At 34.3% G+C, this 25,366-nt stretch overlaps 1 protein-coding gene across 1 annotated transcript in view; it reads right to left on the reverse strand.

The window, feature by feature from the left end:
* CNBD1 (cyclic nucleotide binding domain containing 1) overlaps positions 1–25,366 on the reverse strand; it is a 560,677-nt gene that overhangs the window by 461,209 nt on the left and 74,102 nt on the right. The window contains exon 4 of the mRNA XM_047782853.1: positions 19,719–19,877. Coding sequence (XP_047638809.1) covers positions 19,719–19,877 — 159 coding nt within the window. The remainder of the gene's footprint in view (positions 1–19,718; positions 19,878–25,366) is intronic.

The raw sequence follows: 25,366 nt of genomic DNA on the forward strand, positions 1-25,366 counted from the left end.
AGAAAAAGCCTTCATAGAGGAAGTTGAAAAGTTGTTTGGAAGAAACATGCTCAAGGCAGAGGGAAGAGCACTAGCACAGGCACATGAAACAGCAGCCTGGTTGGAGAACTACAGTTGATTTGGCATGGCTAGGTCTTAGAACACAAAAAGATAGGGACCAAATATAAGGTTTACAGTATTTCTATCTAGAAATAGAATGCTGATGTAGCATTCTAGGGAGTTTGGGTAAAAATATACATATATATATATATATAAACATGAAAATGAATATGAATATATATATAAACATGAATATATATATAAACGAATATATATATAAACATGAATATATATATAAACATGAATAGGAATTAGATTATACACACTCAGAAAGAGTAATTAAGAAGATTTTAATGAAGGAATTACTTACTGGAGTTTAGACCAAATTGAGGGAAAACTACAAGGGAGTAAAGACCAATGAGAGACAGTGGGAAGTTGTTACCACCAGTAGGTCTGAGAGTACCAGGGAAAGGAAGGGTCCTTTTTATATCAAGAGGGCTATAGTTGTACAAGAGGGTCTACAATATCATTCAATGTAAGGGCATAGCCAACATTGTCTACTTGGCAAGAGAGGACCCAAAGAAGTAATAACTCTGACTTCAATCTCCTTCCATCCACTTTTATCTTCTAGTGTCTTCTATTGTACTAAATTCAACAAGATGCCCAGGAGGAGTAGCTGACAGTTTATATAGGTTATCCTTCTGGGGCACAGATCAGGGTAGAAAGGAATAAAGACGTGTATGTGTATATGTGTATGTATCTCACCTACTATGTGCACAACTCTGTACATTTATGTACCTCATACGCACTCTTAAGCATCATAAAAATTATGGGAACTAGATATAGTTAACACATTTTAAAAATAAAGAAATTCAGTTTAGATAAATTGTCTATGATCACATAAGCAAGTTAGTTTTTTTTTTAATTTATTTTTTATTGTTATTTCCCCAAACACACTTTTTTTCCCACTATACAGCATGGGGACCCAGTTACGCATACATGTATACATAATTTTTTCTCCCATTGTTGGGCTGTGTTGTAAGATTCTAGACGTAGTTCTCAATGCTACACAGCAGGATCTCACCACTAATCCATTCCATGAGCAATAGTTTGCATCACTGACCCCAAGCTCCCTATCACACCCACATCCTCCCCTCCTCCTGGGCAACCACAAGTCTATTCTCCAAGTCCATGATTTTCTTTTCTGTGGAAAGGTTCATTTGTGCTGTATATTAGATACCAGATATGAGCGATATCATATGGTATTTGCCTTTCTCTTTCAGACTTATTTCACTCAGTATGAGAGTCTCTAGCTCCATCCATGTTGCTGCAAATGGCATTATTTCATTCATCTTTATGACTGAGTAGTATTCCATTGTGTATATATACCACTTCTTACTAATCCGATCGTCTGTGGATGGACATTTGGGTTGTTTCCATGTCTTGGCTATTGTGAATAGAGCTTCAATGAACATGATGGTGCATGTGTCTTTTTCAAGGAAAGTTTTGTGTGGATATATGCCCAAGAGTGGGATTGCTAGATCATATGGTATTTCTACATATAGTTTTCTAAGGTACCTCCATACTGTTCTCCATAGTGGTTGTACCAGCTTGCATTCCCACCAACAGTGCATTCCCTTTTCTCAACACCCCCTCCAGCACTTGTTATTTGTAGACTTATTAATGACGGCCATTCTGACTGGTGTGAGGTGGTATCTCATGGTAATTTTGATTTGCATTTCTCTAATAATCAGGGATGTGGAACATTTTTTCATGTGCTTCTTGGCCATCTGTATATCTTCCTTGGAGAATGGCCTATTCAGGTCTTTTGCCCATTTTTCTACTGGGTTGTTGGCTTTTCTGATGCTGGGTTGTATAAGTTGCTTGTATATTCTAGAGATTAAGCCCTTGTCCGTTGCATCGTTTGAAACTATTTTCTCCCATTTCTTTTTTGTCTTTTTTTTGTTTTCTTTTTGGTTTCCTTTGCTGTGCAAAAGCTTGTCAGTTTGATTAGGTCCCATGGGTTTATTTTTGCTCTGATTTCTATTGCTTTGGGAGACTGACCTGAGAAAATATTCGTAAGGCTGATGTCAGAGAATGGTTTGCCTATGTTCTCTTCCAGGAATTTGTTGGTGTCTTGTCTTATATTTAAGTCATTCAGCCATTTTGAGTTTATTTTCATGCATGGTGTGAGGGTGTGTTCTAGTGTTATTGATTTTCATGCAGCTGTCCAGGTTTCCCAGCAATTCTGGCTGAATAAACTGTCTTTTTCCAATTTTATGTTCTTGCCTCCTTTGTCAAAGATTAATTGACCGTAGGTGTCTGGGTTTATTTCTGGGTTCTCTATTCTGTTCCATTGGTCTGTATTTCTGTTTTGGTACCAGTAGCACACTGTCTTGATGACTGTGGCTTTGTAATATTTCTTGAAGTCTGGAAGAGTTATGCCTCCTGCTTGCTTTTTGTTTCTCAGGATTGCTTTGGTGATTCTGGGTTTTTTGTGGTTCCATATAAATTTGTGGATTGCTTGTTCTAGTTCTGTGAAAATTGTCATGGGTAATTTGATAGGGATTGCATTGAATCTATAGATTGCTTTGGGTAGTATGGCCATTTTTACAATATTGATTTTTCCAATCCAGAAACATGGAATATCTTTCCATTTCTTTACATCTTCTTTAATTACCTTGATTAATGTTTTATAGTTCTCTGCATATAGGTCTTTTACCTCCTTGGTCAGATGTATTCTGAGGTATTTGATTTTTTGAGGTGCAATGTTAAAGGGTATTGTATTTCTGTATTCCTTTTCTAACATTTCATTTTGAGTATACAGAAATATGACTGATTTCTGAATAGTAATCTTATATCCTGATACTTTGCTGAATTTGTTGATTAGTTCAAGTGGTTTTGGGGTTGCATCCTTAGGGTTTTCTATGGATTATGTCATCTGCACACAGTGACAGTTTTATCTCTTCTCTTCGTATATGGATGCCTTTTATTTCTTTTGTTTGTCTGATTGATGTGGCTAGGTCTTCCAATACTATGTTGAAGAGCAGTGGTGAGAGTGGGCATCCCTGTCTTGTTCCAGATTTTAATGGGAAGGCTTATAATTTTTCTCCATTGAGTATTATATTTGCTGTGGGTTTGTCATAAATGGCTTTGATTATGTTAAGGTATGATTCCCTATATACGCACTTTGGTGAGAATTTTTATCATAAATGGATGTTGGGCTTTGTTAAATGCTTTTTCTCCATCTATTGAAATGATTGTATGGTTTTTGAGTTTTGTTAATGTGGTGTATGATGTTGATTGATTGTGTTAGGTTTTTAACTCAGGATTTTTTGAAAGGAATGTTCTAATCTAAAATGTTTTCTGGAGTTCCTGTCGTGGCGCAGTGGTTAACTAATCTGACTGGGAACCATGAGTTTGCGGTTCGGTCCCTGCCCTTGCTCAGTGGGTTAACGATCTGGTGTTGCTGTGAGCTGTGGTGTAGGTTGCAGACGCGGCTCAGATCCCGCGTTGCTGTGGCTCTGGCGTAGGCCGGGGGCTACAGCTCTGATTCGACCCCTAGCCTGGGAACTTCCATATGCCACGGGAGTGGCCCAAAGAAATAGCAAAAAGGACAAATAAAATAAAATAAAATAAAATGTTTTCTCTTGGATGTGGAGAAAAGGGAACCCTCCTACAGTGGTTGGTGGGAATGTAAACTGGTAAAATTACTATGGAAAACAGTAAGGAAGTTCCTCAGAAAACTAAATATGGAAATACCATATGATCTGGCAATCCTACTCCTGGGCATATATCCAGACCAAAACAATTTTTCAAAAAGATACATGCACCCTAATGTTCATAGCAGAACTATTCACAACAAACAAGACATGGAAACATCATAAATGCCCATCAATGGATGACTGGATTAAGAAGATGTAGTACATATTATATGTACAATAGACTACTACCCAGCCATTAAAAAAAAAAAAGACATTTGTAGCAACATGGACACAACCAGAGATTATCAAAAGCCAGTAAGCCAGAAAGAGAAAAGCAAATGCCACATGATATCACTTATATGTGGACTCTAAAATGTGGCACAAATGAACCTATGTACAAAACAGAAATAGATCATGGACATGGAGAACAGACTTGTGGCTGCCAAGGGGGAGAGGGAGGGAGTGGGAGGGACTGGAAGTTTGGGGTTAGTAGATGTAAACTATTTAGAATGGATAAGCAATCAGGGCCTACTGTATAGCACAGGGGACTATATCCAATCTCCTGTGATAGACCAAGATGAAAAATAATATAAAAAAGAATGTAAATGTGTATGATTTGCTTACAGCATAAATTGGCACAATATTGTAAATCAAATATACTTTAATAAAAAAATTAAAAATAAAAACTAAAATGTTTTCTCCCTTCAACTGAGAGCCAATATCACACAGTATGGTAAATCACTAGAGGCATACTATTAAAATAAAATACATGAAAAAAGCTTCTCGCTATCCCCACAATTGTTTATTTAATATTATTGTAATGTTATATCTGGTTTATTAAGATGATAAATAAAAACAAAATATATCTATTTGAAAGGAAATAAAATGACAATTACCCTCAGTATTATGGAACTTAAAAATAATCAGTCAAGTCAAATGAAATCTATTAGAATTAATATTTGCTCAGAAAGGAAGTCAGTTACAAACATATATAGACCTAGTTAAATAGATTTCCCATAGAATTATAATACTTAGAAAATTCAATGATTTGAAAGTTAAGAGAGTAGATCCTACAAGTTCCCACCAAATGGGAAAAAAAAATTATGTATCTATATGGGATTATGGATTTTAACTAAATTTTTGTAATCATTTCTTAATACCTGTAAGCCAAGTCATTATGCTGTATAACTTTTATGTGTGTATGTCTTTTAAGGGCTGCACCCATGGCATATGGAAGTTCCCAGGCAAGGGGTCGAATCAGAGCTTCAGCTGGCAGCTTATGCCACAGTCACAGCAACATGGGACTTGAGCTGCCTCTGCAACCTACACCACAGCTCATGGCAATGCTGGATCATTAACACACTGAATGAGGCCAGTGATCAAACCTACATCCTCATGGATACTAGTCATGTTCATTGCTGCTGTGCCACATAGGCACTCCCTATGCTATATATTAAATGTACGCAGTACTGTATATCAATTATACATCAATAAAACTTAAAGAGAAAGTACTTTTTAACATAAATTCTGTTCACAAGTTTCCTTTGAGACTGGCCTTGAAAAAAATACGATGAGAAAAAATGCATTTATAACATTCGTAAAAAGATATAAAAACTAGGAAATTATTCCCTCAAAAAATAAAGAATTTAAATAAAACTCTACTAAGAATCACAAAAGAAGACTAAAATAAATGCAAAATATACTTCATGCTCTTGAATGAGAAAGTCACTATTTCATACATCTAATTTTTTTTCCACACCCACAGCATATGGAAATTCCTGGGCCAGGAGTTGAGCCTGTACCACAACAATCACCTGAACCACTTCAGTGACAATGCCAGAACCTTAACCTGCTGCACCACAAGAGAATTCCTTATATGGAATAGTAAGAAATTGTCTTGCCAGATATCAACACATTCCATAGAGTTAAGATTATTTTTAATTCAGATGAATTTGGCATAAGACTAGACCTCAATAAAACAATAGTCATCCCAAGTATATAAGTTTAAAATGGGACCAAAATGCATCACATATCAATAATTATGACTGAAATATCCAAGGACTTAAGAGATAATATGAAAATTTCAGCAAAGAACAGCAAACAATATAAAAGTTTCCACTGGAGGTTTTTAGAAATGACAAATGCAGTAACAAATAAAGAAATCCATGAATAAGCTAAAGAGAAAGGATTAACAGAAAAATAAGAGCAAAATAAAATACACAAAATGACAGATAATGGGAAAAAATGATTGCAAATACAGGGGAAAAAAAAGAACACATATAGGACATTATAGGAAGTTCTAACACATGTGTAAGTGGAGTTCCAGAAAGGCAGGATAAATAGAGTTCATCAGAAACAACGTTTGATAAATTAATGGTTAGATGTTTTCCAAAACTAAGGACATCAAGTCTTAACTTTGAGAAGAATTTTATTTTTTATTTTTTATATTTTTGTCTTTTTGGGGACATACCCACAGCATATAGAGGTTCCCCAGCTAGGGGCCAAATCAGATCTGCAGCTGCTGGCCTATACTACAGCCACAGAAGTGCCAGATCTGAACCCCATCTGCAAACTACACCACAGCTCAGAGCAATGCGAGATCATTAACCCACTGAGTGATGCTAGGGATCGAACCCACGTCCTTATGGATACTAGTTGGGTTCATTAACTGCTGAGCTATGATGGGAACCCCTTGAGAAATGACCTTAAATGCAAAGAAGAAAAAGTCAAATTTTAGGGAAATCAGAGTAAAGTTTTTAATAACTGAGTAAAAGGATAAAAATAGTAAAAACAACTAGGAAAAAAGTCATATTACTTTCAAAGAAGTAACAAAGTGGTAACAACAGGACAGCTGACTTTGTAATTGAAACAAAACCATAAAGTGATAAAAGAAAATGATTGCCAATCTCAATTTCTATATTCATCAAAAACATTCTCCAAAAATGAGGAGTAAAGTCATTTTTTAAAAAACAAAACTTGCAAGAATTTTTCATCAGCAGACCACACAAAAGAAAATATTAAAGAGTATACTTTAGGCAGAAAAAAATTAAGAGATGGAAAGGTTAAAACTGTGGATTAATCTACCTGGAGAAAAAAAAGTGTCTTTAAAGTCTTAGTAGGATTTATACACAGTAGGAAGGTTTTCAGATCCCACCATCTCTCAACCAAAATAGTTATGCTTTTATTTAACAGATTATTTATCTATATAAAGTTTATTTTGAAATGAGATCTACAGCTAGATTTTTTTTTAATCTATTAAGAATCAACAGCTTCTGTTACCTAAAACAAACATAAAATTAAGAAGCAGATAAAAAATGAGGGAAAATTTGCAATAAATAGGTAAAATTTCAAAGAAGATTTTCTTTTTTAGAAACATACAAGCTGATTCTAAAAATTCATATGAATATACAAAAGACTGAAGATAAGCCAAAACAATTTTGGAAAAAGAACAACAAAGTGGAAGAATTCAGACTGCTTGATTTCAAAACATGTTTAAAAAGTTATAGTAATCAAGGCAGTGTAGTACTAAGATAAACATAGATCAATGGAACAAAATAGAAATTCCAGAAGTAGACTCACAAATATACACACAAATAATTTCCACTAAAGCTACAAAGGCATTGCAATCCAGAAAGAGTTTTCTTTTCAATAAATGTGCTAAAGACATCAATGAGCAAAACAAAACAAAAAAACTTCGTTATACTTTATACCATATATAAAAATTTAACTTAAAGTGGAAAATAGACTTAAATGCAAAACCTAAAATTATAAAACTTGTAAAAGAAAACATATGATAAACACCTTGAGATTTTAAGTAGGACAAATGCTTCCTATATACAATATGAAAAGCATGTTCATAAAAGAAAAATATTAAATTGGATTTAATTGAAATTAAATATTTTTACCTTTTGAAACACTGTTAAGAAAATGAAAAAGAAAAATCAAAGACTGGGAAAATATTTACAAAGCATATATCTGATGTATATTCAGACATATGTGCACAATATGTAAACAATTATCAATATTTATGCAAATATTTTCCATTTTTAAAATTAGGTTTTCACTTTCAAAATGTGCAAAATATTTGTATAAACCTTTCACCAAAGAATACATATGGGAGTTCCCACTGTGGCCCAACAGGTTAAGCACCCAACATAGTTTCCATGAAGATGTGGGTTTGATCCCTGGCTTTACTCAGTGGGTTAACCCACTGTGGCATAGTTTACAGATGCAGCTAGGATCCAGCATCGCTGTGCCTGTGGTATAGTCCAGGAGCTGCAGCTCCAATTCAACCCCGAGCCCAGGAGCTTCTATATGCCACAGGTGTGGCCATAAAAATAAAAGAAAAAAAAAGAATAGGTTTTAATGACACGCAAATACATGAATCATCATTAGTCATTAGGGAAGTGAAAATTAAAATCATGATATATTACTACAAACTTATTAGGAAGATTAAAATTTAAAGAATGGTCAAATCAAGATTGGACAAGAATTATAATGGGACTAAAACTTTCATAAACTAATAGTGAAAATGTCTTGTGGTATAAGAATTTTGGAAAGTGGTTAGACATTTTTTTAAAAAGTTTGAAATACACTTACCATATGATTGAGTTGTTCCATTTCTAGGTTTTCATTTAAGAGAAATGAAGGCAAATGCCCATACTGACTTGTACATGAATGTTCATAGCAGCTTTATGCAATAGCCAAATACAAAAAACAAACAAAATGTCTATCAACAGATAAAGAAACTGTTGCATATTCATAGAGTGTATTACCATTCAGAAAAAAAAGGTATGAATTACTGTTACACAAAACAACATCAACGAATCTCCAAAATAACTGTGTTGAGTGAAAATCAAGACTAAAATACACTACGTGATTCCATGAATATAAAATTCTGGAAAACATAAACCAATCTACACTGAAGGAAAGCAGTTGAGTGGTTGCTTAGGGACAGGGAAAGGGGTATAAGGTTGGGGAAGAGAAAAGGATTACAAAGGTGCACAAAGAAACTCTTGAGAATGACTATGTTCATTATCTTGATTGTGGCAATGGTTTCATAAATGTTTCATACATACATCAAGACATGTCAAATTGTATGCTTAAAATATGCATTTTATTATATGTAAATTATACCTCAGTAAATTTGGTAACATATTAATAAGATATGATATATATTTTGTAATAATATTATATATGCATATATATTCTTTCTGCTCCATTTCTTCTATCATGGCCTATGAGTATATGCTGAATAAATATCAAGTATATTGGGCACCTATATGTACTAGGTAAAATCCTTTTCTGAAGCTTTTGCTCTCCATTTCATAAATGACACTCAATCCATATTATATCCATATCTACAATATATACAATATAATATACAAAGCTCTTTATGTCAATAATTCACAAAGCACAATAGAAAAGATGGGAAAAGGCTATGATCAGATAGACCATACCAAAACAAATAAATTGACAAAAGATCAATAAAAGAATGAAGAAAAAAATCAGCTTAAAAAGGAAGAAAAACAAAGGCAAAGTGACAGCTTTGTTATTCTATGAACCTGAAAAATATTTTAAAGCTAATTTCACTGCTAAGGGCAATACCAGTTAGTTCACTCTTTCCGAAAATAAATGTAGCTAGAAATATCAATACTTATGTTATCTGTACTCTTTTATCTACTAGTAATTTCATTTCAAAGAAATCATTCTTTTTTATTTTTATTTTTTTTGTTTTGTTAGGGCCACATCCATGGCCTATGGAAGTTCCCAGGCTAGGGGTTGAATCAGAGCTGTAGCTGCTGGCCTATACCACAGCCACAGCCACAATGCAGGATCTAAGCTGTGTCTGCAACCTGTCACAGCTCACAGCAGTGCTGCCACAGCTCACAGCAATGCTGTGTTTGTTTGCTGCCACAGTTCACAGCAACACTGGGTCCTTAACCCACTGAGTTAGCCAGGGATCTAATCTGCATTCTCATGGATACTAGCCAGGTTCGTTACTGCTGAGCCATGACGGGAACCCCAAGGAAATCATTCTAAATAACCAGAAATTTGATCGTTTCTCTTAGCTAAAGAGTCAGGTTTTGTTGCTTTCAAATAAGAATCTTACACGTTAAAAACTTAAAACCAAGTAGGAATTAACTCTGAAATTATTAAATATGTAATACCAAATAGCAAACAGAAAAGTAATGTTTGGAAATGTTTAGCAAGAATATGACAATAATTATCAATTAACCGAATAGAGAATGAATGCTTCAGAGAAGAATTTTTGCCAATATAGTTTTCAGATCAGTTTAGTCGACAATACATTGAGCACTGAAGAAAGAACACTGAAGTATATGCTGACAGTATAACTTGCTGTACAACAAGCCCAAAGAAGTAGATCATCTTGAAATTAAATTCCATGCAGACCATGAGATAGGAAGCAGAGTCACAAATCCATTGAGAGGTACACATGGATATTGGAAACAGCAGACGACTATCCATACTCTCTTTAGCCAAATCGAGGCATGTATAAGGCCCATGTCATCCTTGAATATTAAAGGAACCAATTAAATCACTGTTTTGTAAGAATAAATGTTTAATGGATGAAAGAGGAGAGACATATAGAAAATACGTTCCAGGCTTTTATTCTTTTTTTTTTTTTTTGGTCTTTTTAGGGCCGCACCCGTGGCATATGGAGGTCCCCAGGCTAGAGGTCTAATCGGAGCTGTTGCTGCTGGCCTATGCCACAGCTCACAGCAACGCCAGATCCTTAATCCACTGAGTGAGGTCAGGAATGCAACCTGCAACCTCATGGTTCCTAGTCAGATTCATTTCCTCTGCACCACATCGGGATTGTTCACTACTTCTCTCTAGTTAAACCCAGGATTTGAAACACAAGACTATAAAGACCTACACTCTGTTAGAAACAATCAAGTATTTCTAAGATTTTCTAATATGGTATTACTTGAACCTGGACTTATTTTTGAAGTCTCTCCAAAATGATGCTTCGTGCCATAAGATAATAACTCCTCGAGCATATAAAACACACAATTTCATACTTATGAAATTAAGACATCTTGCTTGATAAAGTTAGAACTAAGTTTCAAGATGACTTTAATAGACTGTTAAAATAAGTAATTACATTAAGATGGCAAGTAATGTTCTATGTAGGGCCAGATATTAAATTTGTAGCAAAAATTTGCATTTTTGATAATGTCAGCAGTTGTCACCAGAAATATTTTTAAAGCATCATATTCTATTGTGTCATTAAATCTGTAATATAACACATGATAAAAACTCCCATTGCACTTATTTCATTCTGATCTCTCAATGCACAAAGTGTGATTTTCATTACACATAAATCTAATATAGTAAGAAAGAACATATACCACTTAGTAAAATATTTCTATGAGGAAAAAGGATTCTAACTTGAAATGCACAAATGAATAGTCACCCAAGGTAAGAAGTTTCAGCTTTAACATACACATCTATATTTAAATAACATATATCTTATAGACTGACTGTTTCTGTCATCCCAACATTCAGGTTAAAATCTCAAGCCCAAATGTGATGTGGTAATGGGAGGGGGAACCTTTGGGAAATGATTAAGTCATGAAGGTGGAGCCCTCATAAATGGGATTAGTGTCTTCAATATTGTGATTTACCAGTAATATAGATCTGATCATTCAGGTGACCAAAAGATATTTCTCATGTTTTGTTCTTTGTCCATAGTTTTGAGCACATGGATCCCCAAAATCTTGGACTTTTCTAAGCATTGAGAGTGACAAAAAAAGTCTCTTTTTAGGTTAATAAAGTAACTTTTAGACCCCACTTTAGAAAGGGGGCTTGTTGCCAGGAGCACCAACCATACCATTCGAGTGTTGGAATTTTCAGAACTATCTTCTACCCACAACCCTCACCACCTCACCTCCCCACCACAACCTAACCTCCAGGAAGGGAGATGACCTGGAGGTTGCATTAATCCCAATGGCCAGTGATTTCCTCAATCACGGCTATATAATGAAGCTTCCATAAAAACCCAGAGGGCAGTTTGGAAAGCTTCCAAGTTGATGAACACGTGAAGATTTGGGGAGATGTGCTCTAAGAGGGCATGGAAGCTCCCCATCCTATACATATACTGTGCACTATACATCTTTTCCGTCTGAGTTATATCTTTTTATAAGAACCTAGTGACTTTTTTTTCTTTTTAGGGCACACTTGTGGCATATGGAAGGTCCAAGGCTAGGGGCTGAATATGAGATGGAGCTGCCGGCCTATGCCACAGCCACAGCAATGTAGGATCTGAGCAGTACCTGCAACCTGCACCACAGCTCATGGCAATGCTGGATCCTTAACCCACTGAGCAAGGCCAGGGACTAAACCCACATCCTCATGGATACTAGTTATGTTCATTGCCACTGAGCCATGATGGGAACTCTTAACCTAGTGATCTTGCGAGCAAATTATTTCTCTGAGTTCTACAAGCTACTCTAGCACATTAATTGAATCTAAGGAAGGTGGCATGAGAATGATTTATAGTCAATTGGTCAGAAGTACATGTAAAAATATGGATGTATAACAGGCATCAAAAGTCAAAGGAAGGCCTTATGAGAACCTCTAATCTATAGGAGGTCAAACAGAAGCACAGGTTTTCAACTGGTGTCCAAAAGGGTAGGTTGTGGTGGGAAAGGGGCAGTGGTCTTGTAGTACTGAACCCATAACATGTGCAATCTCATTCTCTCTGAGTAGGTAGTGTCACAATTGAGTTAAATTGATTGTTGGTGTGAGGAACCCCCACTCAACACATTGGACACTGGGTTTCAGAACACCTCAATTAGTGTCTTTGTAAAAGAGACCCCAGAGATCTCTCAATACATCTTCCATGTGAAGATACAGCAAGAAGGGCCATCCATGAGACAGAAAGTGGGCCCTTACCAGACAGAATCTGAAGGTGCCTTGATCTTGAACTTCCCAGACTCTAGAATTTGAGAAATAAATTCCTGTCATTTAAGCCACCAAGTCCAGGTATTTTTGTTACAGCAACCCATATGAAGGAAGATATAGCAACACAGTGAAAAAAAAATTGCAAGAAATATTGTAATCAAGGGTATTTGCTTATTTCCAAACAACAGCAAAAATACAAAGCTATAGTTTTCTTAAACATCAGTTAATTTGTGACCAAGCAGTAGTTTCTGAAAATCCAGTACAAAAGTATCATTGGCAACTTTGTAAACTAATGTAAATATATGATAAATAATTAATAGCTATTATTTATTCACAAACTGTAAGCAAAATTTGCATATGCTTTCTAAAAAGAATAGAAAAATGAGACATTATTATTCTGTGATACTTTGTACTTCAGCTGTAGCAAGTAAATAGCAAAATATTTTACAAAAAAACTCTACCATAATACGGAAGGGCTTTTGGGAAAGGGAAGACTGACCTGTACAAAAGGTCTGTGATGGACCAAGCAATATCCATTTACATTTTTAACTTCATTTAGTCTTCACAACAATGATTCTATGAGGTTAATAACTGTGCCCATTTTTATTAATTAGTGAATTGTGTATCAAGAGGTAGAAATTTGCCCAAGATCATACAACTAATTATTAGAAGAGTCCAGTTCAGAACATATTCCTTCCTAATTCCAAAGTCCAGGCATTTTACAATATGTGTGACCCAAATGTAATTTTAAATATCACTGTCATTGGTGGACCAAAATTCAGTACCTTATTCTTCTATACTATCAATGCCCTGTCAAGGATGTTTTAGTATCTGTCATTTCATCTCCTTAACACAAATAACTTGCATTTTTTAGTTCCCATTCTTATAAACAATAATGGTTTGTATCAGAAATCTAAATTACTTTTAGCATTCATACCAATGTTTATTGGCTTGTTTCCTTTTAGCTTCAAATACTTTCTTTTCTAGGGCATAGGGCCTCTCCAATTTCACTTACTTTTTAACCCAGCTCTGTATTTTTAAAAGAATTAATAACCCAGAAAGTGTTTTTCTCTCATCAGCACATAGCCTAAAAATATAGTTTGAGATTACAATTCCTCATCTTATATGCCATTTGACTAGAAAACAGCACTGTAAGAACCATATTGCATTTGGATTTTAAACAGCCTGAATCTGAAAAGCAAAAATCCTCATGTCCTTTCAGGGAGCAATTCCTCTGAATCATTCCTGAGAAGTGGCTTTGCATCACTGCTCCACTGAAACATTATGAACTTCAGATGCCTCGTTCCCTCAAAGGTAACATCTTTAATTGGAGAAAGTAGGAGAAAAAAACATTTGGGCCAAGTTTTCTCAGAGGATCTTAAACTGCTTTTCACAGCTCATTTATAAACTTCTCTTCTCCTACTCTTTCTACAACCCCCACAATTACATATGCACATCACCTTTTTTTTGTCAGAAATTAGTCATTTATAAAGAAATCAATTATTTTTACCAAAGCAATCCATAATTGCATTTTTAAAGCCAATGGTGTTATAGACAATACCATAAAAAAAGAAACATGTGAGAACATTAGATGATTTGCCCAGTATTCTTGCTGTTAGTCAAGTTGAGCAAATCATCTAATGTGCTTCCAAGAATATCAAATTGAAAACTGTTCAGCTCATATCTTTTTTAAAAAATATAAATCAAATTCTACATGTCAAACTGAACTCCCTAAAATAGAAATCAGTCCACGGTCACCATGGTCCTCTCTTCTAGACCAATTCCATGTAGCCTTCTGACAGGCCATCCCAAACCAGCTTCTGGCACCCAAAGTAGACTCTCCACACATGACCCATTACCATGTAAATCAAAACACATCATTCCCATGTTGCCAATCACACCAAGGTTAAAAACCTACTGTAGCCTATAAAACCCTAATGATCTGCTTTCTAGCTACCTCTGAAGACTCACCTCCACCAACTCTTCTCTACACTAATGCACTTTCACAATACTGGCCTCCTTGCTTATTATTTTTTCTATAGTTTGCAAAACACATTGCCATCCTGTGCTCTGGCACTCATGTTTCTTCTGTCTGGAATGCACATCTTCAAGGTAGTTTAATGACTACCTTTCTCATTTCATTAACTATCTGACTTTTTTAACCATTTCCAGCATGCCCTGTGTACTTATTCTGCATTAGTTTTTATTTCTAGCACTTATTACTAATTGACATTATATATATGCGTGTGTGTGTGTCCATATATATGTGTGTGTGTATATATATACATACTTATTATTTATCTTACATTAGAATACAAGCTCCCCATGAAGGCACAGGTAGTGTGTATTCACCAGTGCAGTCCCAACATCAAGAGTATTACCAGAAGCATATAGGAATTCAAAAGTGTATACTGAATTCCTTAAGAGGTAAAAAATAAAATAAGTCCAAATTATTTATAACTTAAAATTCCAAGCCATGTTTTAGTTCATTACTTTGAATATTGTTTATCCATGATCCATTTCCCTCTCCTTCTGAAATACTTTCTCTTTTGAAATTCTACATTTTACCAATTGAATATAAATTCAGTGAAATTGTAAACTGAAATATACTGTCCCCTTCAGAATTTATCCAAGAGGTGGATATGAAAACAAACTGTAACAATCTGACTTCCTATCCCTAAAACTAAAATATGAGCCTAATAACCCCAATCAAAAAATAATTGTAGCTGATTTGAGTCATTGTTGTACCTTGAGGAGATACCCAGAGGTGCATATCATATACTACATCTAGTAGTTCATCTTTCATTTGGGGAGATGTCCAGTTTTCCTCCACAGGTTTTCCCTCTCTCCCCTACCCTTCATTTTTTTGTTTGTTTTAATTAACCATAGTCAGTTTCTGTTTCTTAGAATCCAAAATTTCACACATGATAAGCTTATATTAAATGTGATATGCCTCAAAATAAAAAATTTAACAGAAAGTCTCTCAATTCTCTTTTCTCTCGCTCATCTCTCCCACCCACTGTCTGTTCTCTACACATGCTTCCCAATTACACAGTGCCTTCTAGTTCCTTAAACCCTTCCTCTCTGGCGACATCCCCCATAGGCACCCTTTCCAATTATTTTAATGTTTCAATATCATTTTTCCTTCCTCCCATCTAGCACTGTTTACTCAGAGCTGCTGAACAGGAGTTAAGAGGTAATCAGTACAAGTAAGCCAAAATACACAAAGTTATCAATAATCAATAGCTTCTTAATCTTGACATGTGTATTTTAATTTTTTAAAAAGAGGCTATTGCTACTTAAAATGAAGTTCTTAAAATTTCCAGTTGGATAACAAAGTGAAGAATTTTAGAGAGTATAAGTTAGTTACCTTTAATAATGTATTAAATAACATCACTCAAGTAGCACATCAATCTGATCATGGTTCAGTTAGAAATAAACAGGGGTCTTATAGGCATGACAACTTATCCATCAACTAAACAAATTTTAATCAAAATAGTTTTTCGTGAGTACTTAAAGCATACAGGCTCATTGAAAATGTGATTAACAGAGTCACAATGAGATTTATAATGTTACCAAAAATGGTTAACACACCCCAAAGAGACCCTCCTCCCTTCTTGGACTTTGGCAGATGGGAACAAAACCTGTGATTGCTTCTAACCAATATACTATGGCAAGAGTGATGGACTACGAATGCCCTTAATTAATTATATAAGACTTCATCTTAGCAGAATGAGAAAGGGAGGGATTCTCCCTTGATGTCTTTGAAGATTTAAGCTTCCATGTTGTGAGAAGGTTTGAAAGACAATGATGCAGCAAAAGGACCTTTGGGTCCTCAGGTGCTGAGAGGGCCCTTCAACTGGAGCCAGAAAAAGAGTAGAGACTTCAGTCCTACAACCACAACGCACTAAATTCTGCTAAACAGCACATGCTCTGAAAAAGAGTGTAGCCTGGCAAATACTTTGGTTGAAGGCTTCTGAAACATGAGCAGCTAAACCTTGCACAGAGAGATAATAAATGTAGCTATTTTAAGCCACTATATCCATGATAATTTGTTACACAGTAATAGAAAACAATTATCTTAATGTATCAAGGAGACAAGAAAATAAATTCTATGCCTGTAGGCCTAGAGATTACCATACTGAGTGAATTAAGTCAGATAAACACAAATATCACATGATATCAATTGTATGTGGAATCTAATAAAAATGATACAAAAGAACTTATTTTAAAAACAGAAACAAACTCAAAGATTTCAAAACCAATCTTTTGGTTACTATAGGTGAAACTATTGGGGGAGGGAAGAATTGGGAGGGTTGGAACAAAATATACACACTACTGTATAAAATAGACAATTAACAAGAACTTACTGTATCACATAGGAAAATTCACTCAATAATTTTTAATAACCTATACAGGAAAAAAGAGTACATATTTATATGCGTGACTGATTCACTTTGTTATACACCTGAAACTATTACAACATTACTCTAAATTTTACTTTATTTTTAAAAAGCATGTCTGTAGAGCAAACATAGATTGTGGATTTAGCATATGCATTTTTCTTTCACTTACTAGTTCATCATAACTTCAAAGCATTGGTGAGAGGATTAAATCAGAAATTTTATTATAGAGATTAAGGATTTGTGTGAATATTCAGCATCTCATAAAGGTGAGTTTCCTTCTGGCATTTGGAATGGAGGGGCAATGAGATCTTGCTGAATAGCATAGGGAACTACATATTTAATCACTAATCACTTGTGATGGACATGATGGAGGATAATGCGAGAAAAAAAATATATGTATACACATATATGTATATGTGTATGTATATATATGTGTGTGTGTGTGTATACATGACCAGGTCACTTTGCTATACAGCAGAAATTGAAGAACATTGTAAATCAATCATAATGTTTTTTTTAAAGTGAGTTTCCTTCTCATTCACAGTGTCACAGCCCCACCCACTGGCAACTGTCAAGGCCCTGAAGAATTGGCCTATTCTGAGCCACTGAAGTGGAAGCTTGCAGTACTTCAGTATCTTTTCTGCCCATCTATCCATTCTCTCGCATTTGAGTTAGGAGTGGGGTATGGAAATTGCCACTGTCTCAGCATCTATTGCCTATAGTATTTGTAGACTTATTGTTATGTGGACCACTGAGGTCAATATATGGATGCAACAGTAGCTTATTTGTTCTCCCTTATGTTTATTTGTAGTTGACTTACAATGTTGTATTAGTTTCAGGTGTATAGCAAAGTGGATCAGTTATACATTTAAATATATCCATTTCTCCATATAGATTATTACAAACTATTGAGTAGATTTTCCTATGCTATACAGTAGGTTCTCATTAATCATCCATTTTATACAGTAGTATGTTACGTTATTCCCACCCTCCCAATTCCTCCTTCCCTACAATGGTTTTACCAATGGAACCATAAGATTGGTTTTGAAATCTGTGTGTTTGTTTATTTTTTATAATAAGTTATTTTGTGTGTTTTCTTTTTTATAAATAAGTTATTTTGTATTTGTTTCTTTTTTATAAATAAGATTGGTTTTGAAATCTGTGCATTTTCAAATAAGATTGGTTTTGAAATCTGTGTGTTTATTTTCTTTTTTATAAATAAGTTATTTTGTGTTTGTTTCTTTTTTATAATTAAGTTATTTTCTTCTGTTTAGATAACCTTCTACCATGATTCCTTTTCATAATAGTCCATTGTTAACATGATGCTTGCTTCTCATTCATTTCTTTTTCCTATTATGAATTGAACATAGACTTCCAAGTATTTTGACATTTTGCTGGCAAACCATAGCCACAAGAACCCCTCCTGCATCTAAGATAAGAAATTTTTTGTTATCCAGAAATTGCTACCTTATTTTCAGAAAGATGCGATTGAAAATCCACTGAAAATTCTGCAGCCACGAACAATCTGAAATCAGCAGTTATTCATGGGTTTCTAGAAAATTAAAATGTTTAATCCAGTATAATTTTAGTTAATGTTATGACTTAATGAAATAAAATTGGCTGTAGCATCCTATAGCTCCAATAACTTTCAGTGCTTTGGTTATTTTCTACCAAAGTATATTTTTAGCACATTTGGTGAACACTTTCTAGTTAAATTTCCTATTTTTTAAAGCTTACCAGTTTATTTTTACTTCTGTGTGGCAAGAGTTGTGATTTGCCTCCCTAAAATTCCCTTCCACATGCTTTCTTATAAAGTAACTAGTCTTTATAGTGTTTATTTTTTTGTCGTTATTACAAGTAAAAACATCAGAAATCAGGCCACCCTCAAATTTCCTGGAAATTTTTATCATATTTTCTCAAATTTGCAATTACAATTTTGAAGAACAGTGCTCATAGCATAGAATTCTTAGTGTCTTCCTCCAAACATAAATGCCAAATTTTTCATTTCTTATCGATGCTATTGGTCTCTCTTTTAGGTGCAGTTCTAGTGTTGATAATTTCACTTTTGGCTTTGTTTCTGCTGCTAATCTCAATTCCAATATCCAACACTTTTCCATGATCTCAGTTCAACTTTAGTTTTATTCACAAATCTGATAGCATCTCCAGTAAACAGCCTCCACCCAGATATAATTCTCTCTTCCTCCAGCTTCTTCTCCTTCAGACAGTTGTACCCCATTCACAGCATAAAGGGATCCAGAAACTTAAGGAGAATATGAGGTAAATTTATGTAAAAGCTCTTTGATGGGGAAGACAGTTTAAATTCTGTGAAGGACTGCCTAATCATAAGTTAATGAAATCTTGAACACAATTGTGATTTAGCATAATCAGTAAATGACACCTATTTTTCTTGCAACTTAAAATTATGTGCCACATTTGGATATATTACCAACATATCCATTCTATGCCATGAAGATTAAATTGATACAAATTGCACTCATATAGAAATAGTCTCCAGTATTTCCAGCTCTCCTAAATCAACCATTAGTGCTAGATTATAAATAAAGTATACTTAGCTTCAAACACAGCTTTTCAAAAAAAATTATTCAACTATAAAATGTAATATATTTAAAATACTTACAGTATTTTTAAAATGGCCATGAATTCTACTAACTTTTCTTCAGATTTTTTGGGTCCATATAAAGTACGGCCACCACGTGCTCTTTTAACATGAACAGCTATATTGTGAGAATCATCAGGTTGTTGGGGTTTATCTTCTTCTGCACCTTCAGCAGTTTTTCTGAACAAGGAAACAATATTTTATGGTGTTGCATTAAGCACAAAAATTACTGACATGAACTCTTTATTGTCAAGAGTAGAAGTGCAGTTTTGAGATAATTTGGCATTTTAATAACATACTCTTTTTTCAATGTCTATTTTTTTCCACTCATCAGTAATGAAATTAAATATTGTCTAAAAATTAGCACATATGTATACATGCATGTGGTACTGGGTCCCCATGCTGTACAGTGGAGAAAAAAAAAGCTTGTTGGGGGAAATAACAATAAAAAATTAATTAAAAAAATAAATATATTTCTACAAAAAATTAGCACATATAAAATATTTTGTATGTACAGAATTTGACTAGAGGTATTATAACTGCCCCAAGTGATCAAAATATCTTTCATAATAAATTAGGTGCATATATTTAGGGAAATATTTCCATTCAATGGTTAATACACTTCTTTTACACTCTCACAGTTGTTTTTCAGTGTTGGTGGGAGGGTTTTGGGGCTTTGTTTTGTTCTGCTTTTCCATCAATGACAAAAGTGCTTTTCTTAGACTTTTGTTCCCAAAAGGTACATTATTAAGAACATCTTGGAAGCAGCTACATACTTCATTCTTATGCTATAGTATGTTATATGTGTAAGTTTCTAAGAGTGGAGTGAATGATCATTTCCCATTCATTTCTCCAGGTCTTAGCTTTCCTATTAGGAGGTCACCAAAAACATAAGGAAAAGCAATTGAGCAAATGTTATCTATCCTTATGGAAAAAATAATTAGTGAGGGAGATGATTAAAAACACAAAGTATTGGAGTTACTGCTGTGGCACAGATGAAATGAATCTGACTATTACCCATGAGGATGCAGGTTCAATCCCTGGCCTTGCTCAGTGGGTTGGGGATCCAACATTGCGTGATCTATAGTGTAGGTCACTGACATGGCTCTGACACTACACTGCCATGGATGTGGTGTAGACCAGCAGTTGTAGCTCCAATTTGACCCTCAGCCTAGGAACTTCCATATGCCATGGGTTTGGCCCTAAAAAAGAAAAAAAGAAAAAGAAAAAAACTCAAGCTATCATAATTAGTTACCTTTAAGTATATACATGAAAGATAAAAATAAAGTTAAATATAAGGTAAACATTGTGTGGAATGATAATAACAATAATCACATTAACACCTAATATATACTTGAGTTCTTTTAAATGTGATGGTTACTCTATTAAACAGTATATACATAAATGTCATTAGTGTTACCTATGTAAAATAAACACTATCATTCCCAACATATAAGATACAGAAATTGCAGCTTAAAGAGTTTATATAATTTGTTTAACCACTTATATACAGTAGAGCTGGAAAGAGTTTTGTATATTCTAAAGTTCACAGACTATTAAAGCTTAATAGCAAAACTTACGTACCTGACATATTCAGAAATAAGATATCCTAACATAACTTTCAAAAATAAATTAAAAACCAAAATCCATTTCCTAAAATCTATAAGGCAAAATCAGTTTCTTTTCTCTCACTTTCACAGAACCTCAGCCATTCTATCCATAGACACTTATAATGCTATTTATTTAAAACTCTGTCCCTACTTACTTCTGTAGTCAGTACAGTAAAACTCAGCATCGATCAAGATTCAGATATAAAGCAATTGGCTGCTTTCCTCCACCTAGCTCTGATTCTCAAATGAAAATACAGTAAAGTTCTTATCTTCTAGAGAAGAGAGGTTCATGTACGAGGGCAAGGTGGAGGTAGATATGGCAGATATTGCGGTAGAAATTTGGAGAGTGATTTCCCATGGACCTAGTACTCTTCTAGGCCTAATACATTATATTTGCCCAAGGCAAGAAATTCCTGGAATTCCTGACTTTGCATTGAAAAATCTCAAGCCAGACAGAGCGTTTAGAATAGTTCTCAATGATATTTAAGCCATTTGCAGCAAACCAGGAGATACCAAACCACCAAAAGCAAAAAAGCACAAATAGAAGATCATATACTTTAATCGTTTAATAAATTAAGTTGTCTTCTATGCTTTTTGGGAAATGGTAGGACACCATCAAGCTCCTGGAAGAGAGCATAGGCAAAACATTCTCTGATATCCACCTTAAAAATGTTTTCTCACGTCAGTCTCACAAAGCAACAGAAATAAAAGTGAAAAGAAACCAATGGGACATCATCAAACTGACAAGCTTTTGCACAGCAAAGGAAACCAAAAAGAAAACAAAAAGACAGCTTGCAGAATGGGAGAAGATAGTTTCAAACCATGCAACTGACAAGGGCTTAATCTCTAAAATATACAAGCAACTTATACAACTCAACAGCAAAAAAGCCAACAACCCAATGGAAAAATGGGCAAAGGACCTGAATAGATATTTCTCCAAAGAAGATATACAGATGGCCAACAAGCACATGAAAAAATGCTCCACATCCCTGATTATTAGAGAAATGCAAATCAAAACTACCATGAGATACCAGCTCACACCAGTCAGAATAGCCATCACTAATAAGTCCACAAAAAACAAATGCTGGAGGGGTTGTGGAGAAAAGGGGGAACCCCCTGCACTGTTGGTGGGAATGTAAGCTGGTACAACCACTATGGACAACAGTATGGAGGTACCTTAGAAAACTATACATAGAACTACCATATGACCTGGAAATCCCACTCTTGGGCATATATCCAGACAAAACTCCCCTTAAAAAAAGACGCATGCACCCGTATGTTCATTGCAGCAGTTTTCACAATAGCCAAGACTGGAAACAACCCAAATGTCCATCCACAGATGATTAAATTAGGAAAATGTGATATATATACACAATGGAATACTACTCAGCCTTAAAAAAGAACAAAATAATGCCATTTGTAGCAACATGGATGGAACTAGAGACTCTCATCCAGAGTGAAGTAAGTCAGAAAGAGAAAGACAAATACCATGTGAAATCACTTATATCTGGAATATAATATATGGCACAAGGGGATCTTTCCACAGAAAAGAAAATCATGGACTTGGAGAATAGACTTGTGGTTGCCAAGGGGGAGAGGAAGGAGGGGGAGAGACTGGGAGCTTGAGGTAAATAGATGCAGAATGTTGCTTTTGTAATGGATTAGCAATGGAATCCTGCTGCGTAGCACTGGGAATTCTGTCTAGTCACTTATGATGGAATATGTAATGTCAGAAAAAGGAATGTATACATATAAGTGTAACTGGGTCAAAATGCTGTACAGTAGAAAAAATATACACACAAATAAAAGAAGTATTTAACGAATAAAAAAATAAAAACAAAAAACAAAAAGAGAAAAACCATCTACCTCATCATTATATTTATATAGTAAAACTATTCAATATATATAGTGTTAAAAATTCAGTCATATAAAATACAAAATCATTTTATGTGATAATGGCAATGCAAGTGGGAATATAGCAGGTCATGGACAGGATTTCATATCATTTCTGGGGCGCTATGTTGACAATATCCATCTTCTCTATGTTTCTGTGTTTTCACAATTACCTGTACCTTTAAATTTTTAGTGAAGTTGGATACTGGGCAAGATCTCTGATTCTTTTGGGTATAATATAATAATTGACTCCTTTGTGTTATTCTTGGGACAGTAAAGGTTTTTTTCTTAATACAAGTCTTACTTGTTACATAAGATTGTTCCAAGATATATAATATTTGAGCTATTATTTTACTTGTATATACGTAATAATATTTCTGTATCTGATGTGTTTAGGATTTTTTTTTCTAAAATTGGCTTTACTGACCATTGTGGTTGCATAGGAAAACTATTTTTTCCTTTTCCCAGTAATAATCTAATTTAATGAGCTCTCTTTTTTTCAGTTGACAATCTTAAGAATTTTTTTACGTGGCAGATAAAAGGTGCAGGTAAAATATATTTTCTTTCTTTAGATGCATATTTTTAAGAAAAAATAGTTGAAATCTATGAGCTAAGGATCCATCTCAAGAAGTGAGGGAAAAAAGAGCAAATTACACCCAAAATAAGTACAAGTACACAATAAAGAGGAAAATGTAATAAATTTGGGAAAAAAAATCTAATAAGCTTGGCAAAACATTCAAGCACAAAGAAAATGCAGAAATAAATAATATCAGGAATGAAGAAGGAAACATCACATATCCCAGAGAATAAAAGATAGATTACACAATGAAAAATTTCATGGTAATAAATTTGAAAATTTAGGTAAAGTGAACAAATAATGACAAAAATATAAATTGCCAAATTACACAAGAATAAATAGAAAATTTGAATTTTTCTAGACATTTTAAATATAATTAATAAGTAAGAATCATCTCACAAAGAAACTCCTGGCAAAAGTGACCTTCCTGAAAAATTCTACAAATTCTTCATAAATAAATAAAACCAAACACTTCCAGAAAATACAAAGGTCAAACATAATTTCTGTCGAGTTTTTTTGAAGCCCACGTAGTCTTGATATCAACATCTGGCAAGGATTTTACAAGAGAGGAAAATTACAAGCCAATACCCAATGACTATAGATGAAAAAAAATCTGAAGAAAAATATTAACAAACTGAATCCAGTGATAAATTTAAGATAAGAAAACATAGCCTAGTTGAGATTATACCAGGAATACTATTCCAAGAATGTTATTCAACATAATAACAGAACACAGGCAAATAATAATAGTAATAATATCTAAATACTGTTTTATATGACACAATATGTATTTGTAATCAAAATCTTAACCAAATTGAAAACAGAAGTGAACTTTCTTAATATAACAAAAGTTTTTGTAAAAAAATACAATACTTAGAGTGAAATATTAAAAAAGCTTTGCCTTTGAAATCAAAAATTGTTCTAACCTATATGATACCATAGTGGAGGTCTTGGGCATTAAAATTTTGAAAATAACTGAGAACAGAGTTCCCACTGTGGTGTAGAAGAAATGAATCTATTATCCATGAGATGTGGGTTCAATCCCTGGCCTCGCTCAGTGGGTCATGGATCTGTCATTGCTGTGAGCTGTGATGTGGGTTGCAGATGCAGCTCAGATCCTGTGTTGCTGTGGTTGTGACATAGGCTGGCAGCTGTAGCTCCTATTCAACCCCTAGGCCGAGACTTTCCACACACCACAGATGCAGCCCTACAAAGCAAAAAATTTAAAAATGAAAATAAAAATAACTAAAATGTATAAGAATTAGGAAAGAGAAGTAAAGCTTTTTTTTTAGATGACAGATTATATACATGGAGAATCCAAATGAATCTACACTAGACACTAGACGCTAGAATCAATAAGGGAATTCAGTAAAAAAGTTGAGTAAATGTTTACTACGCAAAATATCAGTTGTATTTCTGCCTATATAGTCTTAATATCTAATGCAAGTAAACACTGTTAGAACAATCAGTTCTGTAAATGTGTTACTGAAAGCCATTAAAAGTGATGTGAAGAATATACATGTTGTAAAAAAAAGCACAGTGGACTTAAAAAGTTTAAAAGAGCGTAGAACCTTCTCTTGCCAAGAAAA

The sequence above is a fragment of the Phacochoerus africanus genome, chromosome 6, assembly GCF_016906955.1.
Source record: "Phacochoerus africanus isolate WHEZ1 chromosome 6, ROS_Pafr_v1, whole genome shotgun sequence".
Lineage (NCBI taxonomy): Eukaryota > Metazoa > Chordata > Mammalia > Artiodactyla > Suidae > Phacochoerus > Phacochoerus africanus.